The 21,265-nt window shown below is 38.3% G+C and overlaps 1 protein-coding gene across 1 annotated transcript; it reads right to left on the reverse strand.

Annotated features, from left to right (window-relative positions):
* Positions 1-8,886: 8,886 nt before the first annotated feature.
* ythdf2 (YTH N6-methyladenosine RNA binding protein F2) lies at positions 8,887-20,994 on the reverse strand. Its single transcript, XM_039673574.2, has 6 exons — positions 20,818-20,994; positions 20,629-20,653; positions 18,534-18,613; positions 15,382-16,998; positions 10,954-11,016; positions 8,887-9,536 (listed from the first exon to the last, which is right to left on the reverse strand). The coding sequence occupies exons 1-6, from the start codon at positions 20,842-20,844 to the stop codon at positions 9,513-9,515; spliced, it is 1,836 nt and encodes a 611-aa protein (XP_039529508.1). The 5' UTR covers positions 20,845-20,994; the 3' UTR covers positions 8,887-9,512.
* Between the last annotated feature and the right edge of the window lie 271 nt (positions 20,995-21,265).

Consider the following 21,265-nt stretch of genomic DNA (forward strand, 5'->3'; position numbering starts at 1 on the left):
ATGAAGGCTGGAAATTAGACATTTTTGAAGAACAGAAGAAAATATCAATATTACAAAAAAAAAATGTAACAAGTACATTTTGTACTGTTTTAACCATTTAACATTCAGATTTGAACAATGCAATCAATAAATGTGGAGTAACTTTTAAAGAGACACCCACACTATCATGGGAGTGTATTTAAATTAAGCTCTCAATGCACAAAAAGCACTCACACACACACACAAAATACAGAATATGCCGACACACACACACAGAAGGAGCAGGTCCTGGGATGCTCGTCATTTGTAATGAGGCGATAATCCAGCTCAAACGCTCCTATTTGCTAATCTGTCAGATTACAGATTAAAGTGCACTCAGAGGACGCTATTGCTAGGAGGAATGCAGGCTAGGCTAGTGCTGACACACACACACACACACACACACACACACACACACACACACACACACACACACACACACACACTGGTCCTAATCTCTTCCATATACACTTCATTACTGTTTGCTTTGCCTGGGGCGTACACACATAAAATGCAAAAAAATATACAATAATGATCTCATGCAGGAATATACATGCATTGACAAAGACATAAATAGAGTGAGGACGCGTGTTAAACGCAAACATGCAGTTTTAAAGACGTTGTGGATGTTAATGTGCCCACAATATTCCCTTTTATGTTTTTGATCCTTTAAAAAAAAAAATATTCTGTCTATCATTGTTTGGTGATCTTGAAATATTTATTATTATAAAAAAATATATCGGTTTATATGTATATATTTAAATGAAATATTACAAAAAATCAGAGGATAATAGAGAAAAATAGGGACATTACTATCTGTTAAATAGCCGTGCATATTTTGCATACAATTTTAAGATGATGATTTATCAAAGAACAGAATGTTTTTGCAGCTTTCTAAATCAGAAAATGCTGAAGCATAGAATTGATTTAAATGTCAGATATAGTTCAAACGCTGCTCAAAATCCAAGACTAAACAGTATTGATCTCCTCTGTACAACTCGTACACTGGGGTTTCACGCTTTGAAACGCTTCCAGATTTAACACCATGTGTGATTTGGACGAACTAAGAATTTATTGCAATTTATTTTGCATTTGAAGCTCTGGCTGTTTCGCAGTGATACTGCGCATTAGCGAAGTAGTGGTTTGTGTGTTATATCATGCATGATGTATCGTCTGTGTGTGCGTGCGTGAGTGTCAGAAGAGCATATTGGGTTGCCTCCCCTTGGCCCCCCTTTTGCAATCAGCTGATCACCCTGAAAAGATGGAGTGGTGCAGGGTCAAAGGTCAACTGTGTCACCCCGCCACCCCCTAGCAGTCAGTATGTATTACCATACATTAACCCTAAACGTCTAGATGCGTGCTATTTGTGCACCTTGCATTCACTTTATGTGTGTGTGGCTCACCTATTTCCAAATATAGCAGCCATTTATGTGATATCAGTATATTTCTAGGTAAACGTGATGCTGCACACTTTATGTGCAATTTATTGTGTGTTGATGTATGTGTGTGTGTATATATCTTGGTCAGAGAGGTTCTCCCCTCCCTTGCTCAGTCAACCCCCTGCGTGTGTAATCCCTGCCAGCTGTCCCCACAATCTAATCTCTCTTCCACGATCAGCTGGGACGTAACACGCACGTGTGTGTGTGTGCGTGTATGTGCGCGTATGTATGTGCCCAGGGAGGTGGGGGTGGTGTCAAACGGAGAGCATAAATTGGAGCCAGAGCGTGTGCGCAGCGCAGTGTGTGTGTGTGTCTATGTGTGTGAACAGCTCATCCCTTGCATACCTGCTCCTTCCCTCTTCCTCTGGATATGTATACATATATGATGTGCTTATATATGTATATGCGCATTTTCAACTTTTATTTTCTTTTTATAAAAAATACGTGTTTTTTTAGTGGCGCGCGCTGCTGGATTTTCTCAGGCTGATGGCACGGGGGAGAATACTCCTCTTTTTCTTTCTTTTTTTTTTTTCCCTCTTTTTGGTTTTTAAACAACTGCGGCATCCCAGCACCTGATTTTCCCTTCCTGCATGCGTGAAAACCTCCCTACCTGCCTACCTCTTCCCTAACCCCCTCCACCCCACCCCCCAGAACATCTCCCCTTGATACCCTGCTCTCCAGCCCCCAGAAAAAGGAGAGGGCTTCGGCAGGACCCCCCCGTTCACCCTTGGATGGAGAATAGCGAGAACTGACGGAACTATGAGAACGGGAAAAACCAGGATATACGCTTCTGTTTTCTCCACTAGAGCGAGAATGCGAGGAGAAAGAACCAATCTAAAGATAATTTGGTGCTTAATGTCAGTAGTTTTGCAGCAATTGACGGTGCTTCTGGGTAATCCTTGTATGTGATTTGATGCTTGTGGCTGTAACTGATGTGTTTTGGAATATTGTTATGTTCTGTATGCATATGTATGCATTTATTTCAACTGTCATCATCAGCTTCAACTCATTTATGTGATGTGATTTTAACCGTACTTGTTTTTGCTTGCCGTATAGGTGCGCGTATGCTGAGAGAGAGAGTGAGAGAAATAAAAATACAGAGAGAGAGAGAGAGAGAGAGAGAGAGAGGTGGGGGGAGAGAGGGAGAGAACAGACTGTCATAGGGAAGCGCTAGCTTTACATTGCGATGCTGGCAGCCGTCTCATCATGGCGGTGGACGTGCTGAATGGACGAGAGGAAGAGCAGTGCATAGCTTTGCATCTTCGCACATCCCTCACGCACAGATTTGCTGGTCCTCTTTGTTTGGCCGAGAGTGGAAAAAGGTCTGCTGGAATGAAACAGAAAGCAGGTGCCAGAGCTTCATGCAGAATGGGTACAACAAAAGGTAGATTCTCTTTATCTCCCCTCTATCTCTTCCACTCTCTCTCTCTCTCTCTCTCTCTCTCTCTCTCTCTCTCGTAATTTCTCAGGTCATGCATTCGGTATAGAGCACAGCTAGAAGAGGTCTGAATGTATTTGATTGGAATGTTTTTGTGCATATGTGTGTAAAATATGACCATGAGAAGCTTTGTGTTGCATTGTCATGTATGTTTTGTTCTTACCACACATCTAGGCCGATGGAAGACGGGAATTATGCGATTTAAAACTGCACACACATGGAGAATCCTCGGAAAGATGTGCGATGGTGCGTTTGTAAGTGTCTGTGAGTGTGAGTGTGTGTGTGAGAGAGATTAGGACTTCTGGTTTCGACTGCACAGCAAAGCCCACATCAGATGCAGATGCAGGAGGAGGAGGACAGGTGAGAAGAAATAGATTTCAGTTGAGTACAGATACGTGGTATTGTCCTGAAGGACAAGAACAGGATGTGCAGACTGCATAGGGACCAAATACAGACAACGAGAGAAGTACACGACCGAACCGTTAGCCTTGAGTACAGACCAGATGAAGAGGAACAGAGAGAGTTTGTACGAAAAGACAAAGTGGACGACGTTCGGAAACTTGGGTTTTTGCTCTTTGTGTTCACAGTGGACCTTGATTTAATTTCAATACAATTAAGGCACGCGGTGAATGCCAAGAGAGAAGCCAACAGCAGCACTCATCTGAGCGACCGATCAACGTGACTGAGTCATGTTGTGTACGGTCACTGCAACTGTGGTTTCATATTAGCCATCATGTACACAATAAAATAATACACTGCATCATCCCACTGTCACCCCCTGAATCACAGCAATATCATGAAAGCAGCTCCCCTTATACATCGCAAACACTTAAGAAGACCAACGAATAGTCATCACATTGAAAAAATAAACCCCACACATGAACACAGGGCCTAATACGCATATAATCATTTACGAAAAGCATGGCTGCATCTTTCCCAAACCATTAGATTATATTTAGTGACAATGCTCTGGAAAAGGCTCGAAGGCAAAAACTGCAAAGGTTGCGATATGACCTACATTTCACAACACAAGCAATCATTACAAGCACTGGAGTGCAATATGCAAATGCAGTGTAGTGAGCATGGGATTAAGGGCTTTTTAAATTTAACCATATATTTTGTGCAATTAAAAAAAAAATGCTAGCATATTTCACGATTCTGTCATTTCTGACAGCATTGTCCAAATCTGTGACGCAGTGAATTTACAGTAAGATCAGGCCCGTTGCAACAAACCCTTTACGTTTAAGAAAAGCCTTAGTAAGATATTTTTTAGGGTTTGTTGCAAACTGCTACAGGAGATATTAAACGGGAGTACAGCACAAACACCAACATATGAGGCCCACTGTCAAGCTTCTGCGATTCAAATAATGTCCCTTCTAGCTAATAAATCACTTGGCACGTGGCGCAGATGTTTAGAGGGGTCAAAGTTTACGTATTTATTTATGACTAATGATGAATTTTACTCACAAAAGAAAGGCAAACAGGGTCTGGGATGAGGCTCTCCCCCTCAGGCTAGAATTCTGTCGAAAGAACACACAACTGTGAAGACAATAAAAGCAAATATTAATCACTCTGACAGTCATTCAAGCCGCACGTGACGATGCTGGTGTTGTATTTTACGCTTTTATACATTTATAGAGCATTTTGTTTTAGTTCGTAGGCTACAACTTACAAACCTTTAAGACGGACTACTTTTTTTCCCACACTTCACATTCACCTCTTGACGACTTCAAGTAACAATTGCCCGATCACTACCAAGACGCTTTTGGAAATCAGTGGCCTATATAATTTTTTTTTTCTTATTTAAAATCATATAAATATATTAATGTTGCAGTTATGAACGTAGGTTGAGAGTTGGAACGTTAACTTGCACTTTAATCATGTCGAGGTTATGTCACTCTTGAATTCCACAATACGACCACATCGAATAATTAAAATAAATAAAAAATAAAATAATTTTATTTTGGATCAAAGAATAATTTGGCAAATTTTGATATAATTAAAACGTTTCGATATAATGTCAAATATAGCCTATGTAGCTGTCTAATATTCGGTCTCTGCACAAATATACAATCAAAGATATCAACAAATGAATTTATTAAATAAGGTAGGCTTATATATATTTAAATTGGTTTAATTTTGCCCTTTTCTTTCAAAATCCTCAACAGAGGAAAAACAGATATGATATGGCCTACGTCAGATTAGCCTATTTTAATGTGATTTCGAAAAAAATTAAGAGCAAATTACAAATCATGAATATTTTGAATTAATTAATTTGGATAATTTCTTTGTCATTTAAAAACACATATGAAAATCACCGCTGTTTATGAGAAAATGTATTAGCCTCTTTAAATCTAGACAAACAAACACCTTTAAATATGCAAGGCTTTGCATAATTATTATCCTAAATTCAGATTATTTTTCTTTTCAAGTTAAAATCGTGTTATTTGTCTATTTTATTTAGAACTTGTGTTAAATATATTTTATGCAAAGGACATTTAAATGGCCCCTTTCATATTTTCGTTCGGCCTCCATATATTCGTTTGAAATAAATCAGTCCGTCGGTGTAGTACAGAAATTATTTTATCATGTAAATTGCATCTTTTGCAGACATAGCCAGGCGTTACTAATGGCAAAAATACACGCGCGCGCTCTAGATAATGCGCTGAACGCATGCGGCTGCTCGACTGTCAACACACTGATAAACGCAGCGCGCGCTCCTTCTCGCCCCACACCCCGCACACAATCCGGACGGCTACGGCAGCAGGATAAAAAGCGATAATACTGTCTGGCATACAAGAAGACCCCAAATCGGAAATTCACAACATCTATTGCTCTTAAAACCGAGACTGATTGTCTTCAGGCCTGCATCTCTTTGTTATTCAGGTGCAGCCTGTTATCAACGGCTACACGGATTTGATTCTCTGCAGACTTTCCTGTGGCCTGCTCTGTTATAGCTATTGATCCAAAACCATGCAAGATAGACATATTTTATACATACATTAGCTTTTTTCGTCCTCACGTTTAAACGTTTTCCCAAGAAATTATATTTGAGGTTGTGATATTCTTCGAACCTAATGGCACCCCCACAGTTTTTATTACACAAAATGTAGGCCTAGATCAAAATGTAAACATCAGCAGGGATGACCACTAACTATTTTCCTTTGAAGCTAAGCAGACTTTATTTTCAGAGAATGTTAGACACAGGGACAGACTACTGCATCTGTCTTAAGCACACATCGCATCAACGGTCTCAGAGACACGTGCCACCCCCTCCCCACCTTTATGTTGTCTGGGGATCCCAAGAGGTTTTGGGGTCCCTGGGGAGAGAGAGGCCGAGGTCAGAGAAGGGCCCCTCAGGCGGCATGATATAGACAGACGGGAGGTTGAACCATGTGCTGCATCTCATTCCCCCTCATACATTAAACACCCCCCAATATCATCCGTGCACAGTCACACACACGTTTGTTTCACTATAGGCTATATTAGTGAGGACATTGCATAGACTTACTCTGATTTTATAATTATATTTTTTATTGCCTAACCAAATTCCTACCTCTTTAAACCTTCCAATCATGCAAAACATATGAATAAAAACACATTTATAAACCTTTTTAAAGTGACGACCAGTAAAATGTTGGTTGTCACACTATTTCACACTTGGCCCTCACAAGTAAAGCCGAAACTACACACACACAGAACCCAAATAGGAAGGCTAATATTTTTAATGCACTAAAGACTCAAACATTCACATTATACCCAAACTGATTCAGACCCACATAAGGCTTCTTGTAAATTTTTTTTTTTTTTTTTGCACTTAAAAAGGCAGAGCTCTGTGCTGTCACAAATTAAAAGGTTTAATTGATTGATGGCTGTGACCACACTGACACTGCAGCCTTTGACAAATTACCCAAGCTCAAAACCGTTGGGATAGTTAAATTGTCTCAAACTCAATGTGAAATTTAACCTCATAAAACAAAGTGAAAGGTTTGGTGATGTTGCACACTGAAATACAATACAAACCACAAAACCTTCAAAATATGGGCTGATTGTGTGGGCCAGTGTGATATTCTTTAACTTCTGATTGTAAGGTCAAATTAGAGAAATAAATATGAAACAAACATGCTGTGTCTTTCTTTACATGCATCTGTAATATTAAATGTATCTGTTCTGAGAATGTGAATTCGTTCAGGGATTTTTAAAGGGACAGCTCCCCCCAAAATGAAAATGTTTTCTTTCTTCTGTTGAACACACAACAAATAATGTTTTGAAAAATGTTGGTAACCAAACAATTTTGTTCACCTCTGACATTCATCATTGTACAGACAAAAAGCTGATATATTTCTCAAATTTGTATTCAAACAGGTTTGGAACATGAGGGTAATACAATAAGATTTTTTTATGAACTGTGCTTTTAAAGAGTAAAGTGATATGTTTTGTTAAAGGAGTAGGCCTAGATCTACTCACAGACTAAGGGAATAAAATAAATACATTATTTTAACATCAAATTAACAATTAATGTCATAAGTGCGACTTATTCTTCAATCAAAGGGTCGTTCGGACCAGTTTAGGGATGCACATGAAAAATGAAGTTGTACCGCCCCCTGTTGGACAAGCATGCTCAATTATACATGGTGCCGCCATTTTAGGATTTACACGTCTGTCTCCTGTTATTTTAGGATACAGATGTAACGGGATGCAACTACAAATCCTATCAGCAATAGCTTTATAAAAGGGTACCCAGTGCATCCCGTTACAAACATGCAGCTTAAAAAAAGTGTACTCTTTTCAGAAAATGATTATTCAAGAATTTAGCGATTATTTTAAACATAAGCTTTGTTTACACACTCGAGGTACATCCACGTTCAGGTTGGACGTGTAAACAGCGCCATCCAAAGGCGAATTAAGAATTTGCTTCTGTCTATTAAACAGGTAAAGCATGCCGCAGATAAAACAATACAATCACTCTCGTTAATATATAATGAAAATGAGAACAACATTTTTAAAATAATCGTAGCCTATTTCTTATTACATCGAGATCAAGAGAAAAGCTGGCCAACCCACAGAAAACGGAAAAAAAAAAAAAAAAAAACATTTCAACTCTTGTAAGGAAGAAATCTCACCTCCAAAGCTTTTTAATTGTAAATCAAACATTTTCTTCTTTGCGATCTTACTCAACCACCAAGTTAAGGGGTTATTGGTGAATTAATTTAAATTTAGTTCAAAAGTATGTTCAAAATACTTAACCCAACTATTGATTCATTAAAGTGGCAACCACTTCCGCCATTGCTTCCTGAAAAGAAAAACATTGTGTTTGAGACAAATGACAGTTAAGCAGATGGCCATGGATACAGTGTGCCATCACAAAGTAGCATTACAGCAAATTCTAATCTTACTATCAATTCAATTCTTCAGAAAGCAAACAGACTTGAAGTTTTGTGCAGCATCTTTATTCTGACACTGCTCAGTTCCGCAGTTGTTTAACGCACTGACATAAACAAAGTAGAAGGGGTGAAGTGCGCAGGCAGCAAGTGTAGGAGAGGAGTGTGGGTGCTGGGTGGACGGACCAGGCTGTTTGGGACATGTACTTAGTCAAACAAGGGGAAAATGCAACACACAAGTTCTGCCGAGTATACCACATTTATTTTTAATGAACTGATTATGAGAAAGAGAGGGCACAAGGCCCATCTCAATGCAGACTTAAGAAACTGAAGAGAAAGACGAGAACAAAAAAAAAAAAAAAAAAGACGGGAGCAGAGCAGCCCATAGAAACTATTTTTTTCTTTAACTTGCAGAAGAAAAGGAGTAAATGGAAAATAAGCTGACGTCTCTCAAACATAACCCCCTTTTATACACTATAAAACTGATCCAATGAGCAAAAGCCTTAACTCAACAAATTGCTTAGTCCATTTACTGTCTCCTGCCAACCAAACACCCTCTATTACCAAAAAAAAAAAAAAAAAAAAAAAAAAAAAAACCAGGACATTCCTGAACATTCATTAGATTTTCTTTTTTTAATTACACTTTTCCATTTTATAATCTTAGTAAACTTTTTTTTCCTCAGAAGGTAATGAGACTTGTACTGGACTAGTGGCCAATTAACCAACAATGGAAGATCCACTGAGAAGGCGACGATCATTGCACGTCCTGAATGGATGGTTTCATCTCAGATAACGAGAAGGAGTTAACAGAGAAATGACATAATAGAACACTAGAACTCTGTTTGTTAAAAAAAAGAAAAGAAAAGAAAACCCTCAAGATTGTAAGAGAAGCAAAGTCATGTGCTTGGACTGTAAAAACAATGAAAACTTTTTTTGGGGAGAAAAGAGGCAGCAGAACAAAAATGGGACCAACAAAAGTGGGAAGTACTGGGTTCACTATTAGAATCCTATAGAATTAAGTTGTAGTCCTATGAATAATCGTGTCATTTTCTTTTACTACAAGTTCAAAGTAAGTCTTTTAGGTCAACAGAAATCAGAGTCTTCATTGAGTTTCTTTTTTTTTTCCTCTTTTTGAATCCTTGGTTAAATCTTCCCCAAAATAATTTCTGAAAATATCTGGTAAGATTGGGGAGAGAAAATAGGGCCTTGTCAGTCTTTTGCCCAAAGCGGTGTCCGTTACTTCACACGTCCTTGACGATCCTGGAAGAGAGAATGAACAACTGTGAACAATGGATGCTGAGAGGTCACTGGCAGCAAATTCTACAAAAATTACATTTGAACTCTTATAGGGCTGGGCATTGACAAATGTCATGATAAAATTTTGATTCACAAGTTTGCAATTTAAGTCGATATAGATTAATTGGGGCCTATCAGGCATTGCAAATTTCCTCCAGAGAAAAAATAAAAAATAAAACAAAATATAAAAGGAACCCCAGTTGGAATATTACTAAAATATTAAATGTTAAAAGTAACCAATATGTAGGGAACTTGCATTTAAATTACATACGAGGAAGTATTTGAATGATAGTTGATAAATTTACTTTTTTTTTTTAAATAAACATTTATAAAAAAGCATTTAATACTGAAGATTTATAATACAAGTTAGGTAAAAATTCAATATAGTGCATATATTTAATAAAATACTTCTCTAGAGTTAATTTTTCTAGCTGACTATCGAGTTGACTATAGACAATGGATGGCTTTTCTTAGGTAAATTACCTGACAACGTTTACAAGCAGCTTTATTGACGCCTTTGGTTGAAACACTGATTAAGATTACATGAGACATGATCATACCAAAATCGCTATTTTTAAAACACTAAGAAGGCTTGAAGTATTACCAGGGGCTCTACACCTGAACTTGAGCATTGTGTACATGAAGTTTACAAAAAAGAAATGTTTTGTACGACTCACTTTATCAGTTCAGTTTCCGGCCGCCTGCATTTTGTCAGTCAAAAATAGTCGATCTCCAAATGCAACGTTTGACTCGGGTAGATTTGCCAAAATAGGCTCTTTTTGCTAGAACTACCCTTTAAAGATCACGAAAATTGTAAATATTTTTTGAATTGTAATAAAGTGAAAGAAGCTTTCTTTTAAATGTTGTTAATATGTCTATGAGGTGTTTTTAATATGCTTTAAGCAATGGTGTTGACTTGCACATGGTTTTTCTTAGTATTTTCTATTAAAAAAAAAAACAAAAAAAAAAAAACAAGCGGTTTGAAATCGCTGGCACTGGACGTCACACACTCCCTTTATAAACCAATCACGTCAACGATTGCCAAGGAGTGGCCTTTGATATATGTATATATATATATATATATATATATATATATATATATATATATATATATATACACACACACACACACACACACACATACATTTAATGCCATAAAAACATTTAAGAACGTTCTCAGAGCATATTTTTACTAATGCATCAAATGACTAGTCCAAACAGTCTAAAGCACATTCAAGTTGCGAAACTGTCAAATGTCAGGGCCTGCTGCCAAAACTAACAGATTAGACCTATTACTTACAAGCTCACATAAACTCTAATTTACAAGCATGCAGACAGATTGAGGACAGTATGAAAGTGGCGAATCTGCAAGATGCGTCACCTGCATTCTGTAGTGGCTCCGACTGGAGTTACTGGAGTACGGGTCACTCCCCTGAACCTCCACCTGCCCAAGAGAGAAATAGTTTAGTCAAATCCTTTTGGAATGCCAAATAACAACATTCAAATGCAAATTACAGAGAACAACAATATTTGTATACCAGGCCTAATATTGATTCATTTGACAATGACCATTCTTGAATTGATCAATCATCAAATTGGACCAAACAATTTAAATGTCCAGTTTCTCATCAGTGAACAAGAATTTACTAAATTAATAAATAAAAATCTCTCGATTCAATGACTGACAATTTTTAACAGTCACTTGTTGCCACCTGGTGGTGTAAAGTTGTAATCGATGCAATAGTTATTTGAAGCAGCACATTTCTTTCAAAAGAGTTGACCGATTGATCATTAAAAGACAGCGATCTTGATTCAAACACCCACGCAATCTCATTCCTTAATGACAACTATTAAACCTTTTACAAATCCCACCGAAACATTCAAATCTGCGTTTGCTCTGCCACTGACTCAGAGAAAGCAGTTGTATTGGTATGAAACGCTTCAGTCTTTTCAAACACACTGTATCATTACTTCTGTTACAAACATTAAAATGATCACAGAACTGGGATAATCGTATCATTACATTATTACAAAGTATCATTACATTGTTACACCACTAAGTGGCAACAAGTGACAAATGTATTTGTCACCAAATCATTCATTCAACTCATTAAAGAGATTTGTTTAAAAACATTGATTCATCCATAAATGAAACAAGAATGAATGGATCATTAAATCATTTATTCAGAAAGATTAAAAAAAAATTCTTTCAAAATGGAGAGATGCACTTAAGCCCAAAGCATACTTCGTTTTTTACGCGTGAGGGTCTGGAAGATAGCACTTTGTACATGCAGGTTTTATTTTGCATTAAGTTGCTAATCATTAAAAACGAAATTTGGGAAAAAATAAAATGGAATTAGGGAAAAAATAAAACTGATTTTATAGGGTCAGCGCAATTACCACAATAAACTAACACCAAGCCAGAAATATACTATATTAAACAAACAGCAAAGAAAAGTCATGAATCAATAAATTAAATGACAAAGAATAAGTGATCACACCACCCATATATCACGTTAGTATACATGTGCCACTAAACATGGTCTCACACGGTTTTTATTGTGAGAAAAAAAAAAAAAAAACACCTGCAAGTCTGAATTATGGGCAGCAAAATGTTTTTCAAGTAACTTGATGTTCTCTTGCAGTGATACACAGTAACTGCAAGAGCTGTGCTACTTGTGGTTGGGAGTTTTTAAGGTGGGCTTAACCGAAAGTTTGTCATCTGACATACTAACATTCTGGTCAAACAAGAGGGGTTATAGGGATTCAAGCTGGTAAACACTGTTTGAAAGAAATTGAGAAAAAACATTTTTTTAATTCTAAAGATTTAAACTGCATGAGCGCCACATAATGAGTTAAGAGACATTCACCTTAATCTTGACTATCTCCTGCAAAACAGGATCTTTAAACTATTTGTCCATACAATGATTGAACCTCAACCTTTGATTGAACATAACTGTTGAGCAGAAATTCATCCAGGTTTGGAATGACAGTAATGGAAAGATACTTTTTTCTTTTCTTTTTACAAGCAAATAGGCTAGGCCAATTTTCATTAAGCAAATTTATTTGTTGTTTATTTGCTCTATAACAGGTCAAACCGACCTTTAATTTCAAAACCAGAAAGGTACGACTTCAGATCTGTTAATTAAAGCTACATAAGACACTTAACTTCACAAACCCAAAACAGTACAGACGTATGTTACTAAATGTGGCTGATACATAAAAGATGTATTAGCTAGCTTTCATGAACTGCATTATGCAATATACATTTTTACTGCATGTATTAATATTTTAACATTACCATTGCACCTTGATCAATCATGATAGTTTAGTACGTTACAGTAATAACATCAAATACAAATTAAAACTCAATTTAAAATGTATTACTAAATGAAGTGTTCAGATGCAAAAGCCTCTAAATGCCATTTGAAATTTTCTTCTAGAATGATCATTTATCAAGCTTGTATATTTAAGTTCAGTGATTTCACTTAAATGGCGATGATAATTACCTATTAATTGTTATTTAAGTGAAATTACTGAACTTAAATATACAAGTTTGATAAAAATCATCATTAAAGAAGAAAATTTCAAATGGCATTTAGAGGCTTTTGCATCTGAACTCTTCAAATGTTGAAATTAAACTAACCATGAATAATACTTCATTTATTAACCTTTCTTAATGCTAAAAATGTAATATTATTGTTAAGTGTTACTATTTCATTTAAATCCAAAGTAGGGATGTGAATTTCTGCCAAAAATGCCATTTGAAAATCGTGAAGCAAAAGTCGATTATCGTTAGAAGAAAAAAAAAAAAACACCTACATACAATGACAGAAAGGGAGGCCAAAGGTCAGTTTCATCTTTAGTGATTTGTCAAACAAACTGTTTATTAATTGAACAAGTAACATGTTTTTGTCGTTTTTCTAACATACCGGTAGTTAACAAAAGAAAATAACAATAAGCATAACAGTCCGTTTTTACATCGCCAATCTAGATGCTCGTTAGTTAAAAAAAAACGTCATATGCCAATGATTTTGTGTGAACCTGCCTTGCTACTGCAATAGCCTACTTTTTAAACAAATTAGTTTCAATCAAATGTATATGTCCAAAAACAGATAATGTCATCATACTGGTAGCAGAGCTATCGTTGCGTAATAATCTGTTTGGTTGTAAAATGTATTACCTGAATGAAATGAACTCAAATGTCTCATCCTGTGGAATCATTCATTCACAGACAGCATACGAAGATGATCAACTAGATCTTATCGCTGGCAAAAATTTAGCATTTGCAGATTTGCTTTCACTAGCCTTACTGTAGATCCACAGCCACTTAATTCAACGCTCTTGACGTTCTTAAAATCTTCCTGTCACGACTCCTGAGTCAAGTGTGAATTAAAACGCTTCAGCGCATACAGGAAACTGAACAGATCATTCAAACTGATTCGCAAACTAAAAAAAAAAATTATTACAACTTGTTTGATGAAGTCTTTGAACAGAACTCATTTGTAAATTGGGCATCACTCATGCCTAAAAAGATACCGCGCTTGGAATAAACTAGGAACGTGGCCCAATGTAACAAAGTAAATGTAACCTACTTTGTTACTACCATAGACAGTAAATGTTACTACCCACCTTTGTTAGCGGTCACAAAAATGCTCTTCTTCTGTTGTTTGTCCTAGATCGAGCAGTAGGGGGTTTCATTCATGTTAGAGACACCTTGTGTCCCCGACAGGAAAAAAACACTGCTGCGCGATCTGTGACAGTAGGTGCCCTGTCAATTACGTCACATTGGAATTGCGCAAACTATAACGATATTTGAAAAAGCAATTATATGATCGAATTTCGAATGTAGTTCGACTATTTTAAGATCGCGACTCATCCCTAATCCAAAGAGTCATGCTTAAAGATGGACATATTTAAATATCTGCAAAGGCCAGGAGCATTAAAATTACATGTATATTCCCTCACTTTATTTGCTTATATTTTAGAACACCTGATTATGATGACAATATGTATTGCAGCGATAAAGGAACTGAAATCAAACACGTTTCTAATTTGCTCGTTTCTGTCGGTGGCATGAACATATCAATGTTGAGATAATCACATCACTAGCTTTAAATGTAACTTTGCCGGCTAATGAATGCACAAGTGACCAGCTGGATATAAACTAATGGAAATAGATGGTAACAATTGCGACAAAAAAATTTGTCAGTACATATTGCCATATCATTATAAAGTAATTCATTTGTTGACTAGATGCTGCATTAGTGTTCTGTATTCATACAGTTTCGCTGTTGATGTTTTAAATGCGCATCTGAAGTGCCAGCGCTCTCCGTGAAGCCTCACGTGTTAACGTAAACAACTCAGCCAGTGATAGGTTTTTTCAGTGTGGATTTTTGCAAATAACGATAGTTCCACCAATCAACTGTCGGTACCAATATATTGGCAAAACCGATGAAGTTGACCTCTACTTATAATCTAGCTCTTTGTTTTATTTGTGCATTAAACCACAAATCTGCATTTCAATGACCTGTCGCAACATGCCACATGTGAGGTTGCATTTTCAAAACATTGAAAGTGTTTGTCTTATATAAATGTGTATGTGACAAGGGAAGCTATCTTAATCTTCTTCTGAATTAGATAAAATAAAGAACTCCATTTCTAAGAGCATACAAGGTATGAGTTTAGAGGGAAAATATCAAAAGGACAATTGACATTTTGAAATTGACATCAGCAAAAGAACTTTGAAGAACTGGATAAAAAATAATCAGCTTTATATTCCTGATGGAGCAAGGCCATGGCAGGTTACCTTTTTCACACTTTCCTCCTCTTCCTGACGTTTCTCGTAGTGTGAGAAGTCGTCAAAAATGGAGGTGGTGTGCTTGTAACTTGCGATGATCTTCAACACTTGGCGCGCCTTGTCCAGCGGAACCTCCTGTGTGTCACGGGAGTTGGTCACCGGCTTATTCTCATTGTTTTCCAGACGAATGTGCCTCAGTTGACTGTTGGGAACGTCCTTCACAAAGATCCAACGCACGTCGAAACGGCCCTTCCACTTGTCCTGCGACCACACACCTGCACAAGTGTTGTAGTCCACGGGCGATCGCATCTCAGCCACGCCACAGAAGTGCCCGCTGCCATTCACGCTGAAGAGCAGGTAGAGAGGCCCTTTGTTGGCCAGCGAACGGTACGCAGCGTCCAGGCGCTTATTGCCATGTTCTGTGCTGCACCAGATATTGTACTTAATGGAGCGATGGATGTCGTCCTCAGAGTAGCTCTTGATGATGAAGACACGACCGTGCTTAGGGTTCCAGTCAAAGTCCTTGGGATTATAGTTGTTCACCATGCGCAGTTTCTCCAGAACTGGGTGGGGCTCTGCTGGCACAGCAACGCCACCCATTCCTGAATTTGGAGGGGATTGGCCAGGTCCGCCCGTTGCGTCCCCAAAGCCATTAGCACGGTTACGTGGAGGCACCCAGCGGGTTGGCTGGGAGGGTTGGGGAGGGCCCTGGGATAGTGGAGGTGGGACAGCACCTGGCTGGCCACCTGGAGGAAGAGGGTGCTGACCGAGTTGACCAGTAGGAGGCCCTAGCTGTCCATTACTGAGGGGCAGCTGTGGCACCCCGCCAGCAGTAGCACCCGGTTGAGGAGACGATTGATTGGGCGGCTGTCCATTAGTGGGCAGGGAAGTCTGTTGTGGGGCTGCTGGTTTAGGCATAGTCCCCTTGTTGTCCCAAGTCCCAATATCCATGTTATGTTTGATTGGAGGCGGTGGCAGATTTGTCCCGCCAAGTCCCCCCTTGGTTTTCAGCTTAGGCTGAGGTTTGGCAGGCTTGCTGGCAATGTCTGCCCAAGATGCAGCTTTCGCGGGAGCCATGGAGGCGGGTGGCATGGTGGGAGCTGCAGACACCTGACTCAGTGGCCCTCCAGGAAGTCCAGAACCAACAACTTTGGGTGCCATGTCCCCAGCCCCAATTTTAAGCCCCGCCATGCCCTGATCCAAGCTATTCATTCCCACAGCCTTGTTAAGCGGCTCATTCGCTGCAAAGGGAGACTGTCCGTCGATCATTGCGCCTCCTAGTGTGCTAGGAGCATAGGCATAACTGCTGCTGTAACCTGAGCTCTGTGTGGACTGTCCCTGAGAGCTGCTGTTCCCCCAGGCAGGGAAGTCAATCCCACTGGGGAAGAAGTTGAAGCCGTGCTGTCCCAGGAAAGGGTTGCTCCCCAGTGCCCCAGACTGGCCAAACATGGCATCTGGGAGAAAGTGGTGCTCCCCATTGCTAAGCTGTCCATAAGAGGCCAGATAAGGCATCGGGGGATCACCACCTGTAGACCATGCTGCTTCATTCAGAGAATAGGTGAAGCCTATTGAGGGGCTGTAGTAACTTGGCATGTAGGAGTCGGACATGGCCGTATAGGCATTGCTCTGCAAAACAAGGAAAATACATGAGCTTCATATTGATCACCATCAGATGCACAGTTTGAAAATACAAACAAGTATGATATAAAAGCTGCTTGTAGTCAGGCCAGTTGTACTGATTACTACTTGCCTCAGCAATTTTACTGACCAGTCAACATAATTTAAAATGTATTAATTAATTTACAATTCATTAGAGATGTCTAAACTTTTCAATCGTTTCACACACACACACACACACATATATATAATTAAATGATTTATATATATATACGATTATATATATATATAATCGTTACACATTTAGGATCAGTTACATTTTTTTTTTAATTTCATTCAATTGAACAACTTTTCAACATTGATAAGAAATGCTTTTGAGCATCAAATCAGGATATTTCTGAAGGAACACATGAGACGTGACACTGAAGACTGAAGTAATGATGCTGAAAATTCAGCTTTGCCATCACATGAATAAATAACATTTTAACATTTAAAATAAAAAGGTTTTAATTGCCATAATATTTCACAATTTTAATGCTTTTACTGTATATTTAAGTCATAAAGGCAGACTTAGTGAGTAAGTTATTTTTTTTTTTGTTATATGCCCAAACTGATTTGCATTACTATCATTTAATTCTTGCGATATCAACAAAAACTACTAATACACACTACATAAAATTTACTTGGCTGACAAAAAAAAAAGGAAAGAATTTAGCTTGGCAATAAAAATACAAGTGAATGATAAAAAAAGTGCCCTTGGGTCATCAGGCCATTTTTTCATCGTTGAGCTCAGCTAACCATAACATAAGACTGTACTAACAACTTTACTAAAACATCTCTCTGAAAATGTTGAGCTTCGAGAATATCATTTAGGACTGGTCAAGGACCGAGACCCCCTCCAGGCACAGAGCCTGCTCATATTTTCAACACCAGCAATCAGCTTTGTTAGAGCAACAGTGGCACAGATTCCCTACAAAAGATCCCAGCATTCCTTTGACAGAGAATACTAGACCCTTTATTCACTTGTGTCCCATTTTTCTGAGAAGACAGAAATCCATTGCCAGAAAACCCACTATTTCAGCATACATTAGCGCAAAGCTTGATAAATTGAATTTTTTTTTCATTTGTAAGAAATTCTATTATAGAATGGCTGGAACCTCTAGACAGGAACTAACATAATACTTAATTACTTCATTCCTTAATCACCGTTACATCATTTCATGGTAAACAGCTGTACTGCATTTGCACAATTTCCTATGACTCGTCAATGCACACTAAGATTTAGGCTGCAAATAAATATCTGCCTATGTAAATGATATGATGTATGACTTGACTAAGTCCACACACCTCTTTAATCAACACTCGTACAGTCTTTGACCATAGAGTAGAGTGCCATGGTGACACCCCAATAAAAAAAAACAAAGCACAGAGACCAGGATGCAATTACAGGCCATAACGAACCCTCAAGAGAATAGGCAGCAAAAACAATAACCCTGCTCTTTGTCTCTATGGGTTCTTTTGTTTAGCTCTGAAACAAGACCTACCTGTCTGGGCTGAGCGTTCAGGTAAGGCTCGAACTCATCATCGTTCAAAGTATCCTTTTGGGTAACAGCTCCGTTTTGCACTGGAAAGCAGAAGATACAGAATGTTAGAGAATCCACTTTTTTTTTTTTTTTTTACAGCAGCCTAATGAAAAGGACTAGTGTAAACCAAAGCAAGGAGAGGAAGTAAATGTTATCTAGGAACTTGTGTGCTTCCCAAGGAACAAAATTCATAGTGCATTCAAGTACTCCTGGGAAGTCAATTACAAAATCAGGTGCGCTCAAATCATTTTGGTCAGAGAGTACCTTTTCCACAAAAAAGCAAGCCTTTCTAACATTACTTGTACAAAATCATGAATATAATGTACAATGTGTGTGGTTTAGCATTTTTGTTTCTATTAAATTTTTAAATGTGCTATAAACTGAAATTAATTATTATATTGTCCAATAATTTTGTACAGGCAACTTAGCTATTTTTATTGTAAACACACAAAAAATAAACAAACATTAACAGATTTACCATCTACATCCATTGTCTCTGTTCTGACTGATGCCCCCTTCCCAAATACAGATTATGCCCACTCAAATACGACTTGGAGGTGCCGTTAATGTACACAAGTTGAATGCACAATCAGATCAATGCATCTGCTGCTGAACTCAACATGTGGATTCATCACACTAACTGTCAAACTCAACTAGAATAAAAAGTATTACATAATTTTTAACGAAAAGGACAATCTGACAATATCTCTTTCCAGTTAGAGACACAAAGCAAAGACAGAATTTTTACTATACTGTCAGAAAGATCAAATGCAGGTGGTTATTGATCGCAGCCAAATTTACATTTCAACATCAGAAACCAGCCAGCGATCTGATCTTTATACTAGTTTAAGATATATTGGCCACTGGTATGTTCGATAGAAGTTCATTTTTAATAGTATTGTTATCGTCCCAATAAGAAAAAATTGCAGATATATTAAAGCAGATAAGGTATTATTTTCTTTAGCTGAGACTCTTCTGATACACACTGCTCGCCATGTTTTTTTAATCGTCTGAAATATGTTTGTAATCACTTCACAAAGGAAAATACAGTTAAGTGCAACATGTGCTGCTCAAGTGTTATATATGGGCTCCATAAAATAAGAACATTATAATTGTGTGCTTGGGACAATGGCTTTTAATGGTGAGACTAGTTTTTGTTATCAGGTTCTCAAATTATATACAAATTTGGATTTAGATCCATCCGTCAATATATTGGTAATTAGGATCCGCCACAATGTTCATATCGGTCCATTCCTGATAACAGTGTAATTGTCTTAACAGTCATTTCCATCTTGCTGAAAATGTATAGCACTCAACTTCATGTCTAGAGCATTTAACTTAGCTTATTTAGTATATAGTACATAGTTTATTAAGATTATACTAGATGTTTAGGTACTTCCCCATCCGTTTTGTCACTGTGTCTGTTGGCAGTCTACTTTTTTCTAATAATGTATGAAAAACATCCTCAGAACTTTTTACATTGAAAATAAACTAAAATAAAGAATTAAAAGCTCTCACATCATATCCACGTGGTCATGTCCTCTAATTCAACACGTAAATGGATTGTAAAAGGTTGATGCACTTCATGTGGTGCTGAAAATTCCCTAAACAGGTTCCTCCCGGCAGCATGTTTAAACCCCAGCCACTTGGCCACTGACAGAGGTGCTGATCTAAGGGTATGTGGGACACTTACACCACCACATTTGAAGTAAACACCTAAAAACTGTGTTCAAGCAGGGTGTATGTGGGTGTTCAGGTGCTCGAGTGTGTGTCACGCGTTCAGCTGCACTCGGCCTCACTCATATTCGCTTGTGCTAGGCGGCTAACTAGCGTGGGCTATAAACACAAGCTCTTGTCAGTTCCGTGAGACTAAAACCAACCATATCCTCCACTATAAGACCTACTTCACTTCTAATCCCACGTGGGATTGTTTTAAGAAGGTTTAGCCGCTTGATTTAATAGCGGAATTGGTATGAACACACGGCCTGCTAATATAGCAGCACCAACACGCGACTCTTTTTACAGCGCAAAAACGGAATGCCAGCACTTCACCTACCTTTGTTTGCTTGGCCTTTCGGTCTCTGGATTGGGTCCAGGTGATTCATGAAGGAGTGAGTTTTGAGAGGAAAGAGGGAGAATAAATGAAGGTTTATATGAAGCTCAGGCCTGAACTCGCGCTGCGAGAGAGAAAAAAACCCGCCTCGACGCCACTTCTGCTCAATGTTCACAAAGTGCCTCTGTTTACCTGCTCCAGAAGGCTGCTGGCTGACATTTCTCTCTCCCCGGAGCCTGTGTGTTATACTGTGCGTTTGTTTGCGGGTAAAAGTTAACGGGAAATGCGTGTGTTTTAGAGTCTTTGCGCCCGTCTCTCTCGCTCGCTCTCTATCTCTCTCTCTCGCTACAGCTGCAGATCAGACACACAATGGCGGGCTGCAGTTCCTCCACACTTTAACATGGCCGAGCGACCGCCGCACATTCATCCACGGCAGGACAGCGCCGCTGCACGGCAGGGAGGAGGAGGAGGTTGTGTATGTCCGTGATGGGGAAATCTTATTTGGATATTTACAAACTTTAATAAATATGTGCTTTATGTTGTCGTGCCCGTTACTCACAAAGTTAAATGTAACGTTATTATTTCTGTTATAGAGTATGCGATTTGTTGAAAGTTTATTTATAAAGTCAAGAGGCCTATA

Source organism: Pimephales promelas, chromosome 15 (genome assembly GCF_988280905.1).
Source record: "Pimephales promelas chromosome 15, fPimPro1.hap1.1, whole genome shotgun sequence".
Lineage (NCBI taxonomy): Eukaryota > Metazoa > Chordata > Actinopteri > Cypriniformes > Leuciscidae > Pimephales > Pimephales promelas.

Coding starts and splice junctions, on each gene's coding strand:
- ythdf2 (XM_039673574.2), bottom strand. CDS start 20,844: ATGTCAGCCAGCAGCCTTCTGGAGCAG. Junction 18,614..20,628: donor GAAAGGCCAAGCAAACAAAG/GTAGGTGAAGTG, acceptor TCTGCTTTCCAG/TGCAAAACGGAGCTGTTACC. Junction 9,537..10,953: donor GGAGCCACTACAGAATGCAG/GTGACGCATCTT, acceptor TCTCTCTTCCAG/GATCGTCAAGGACGTGTGAA.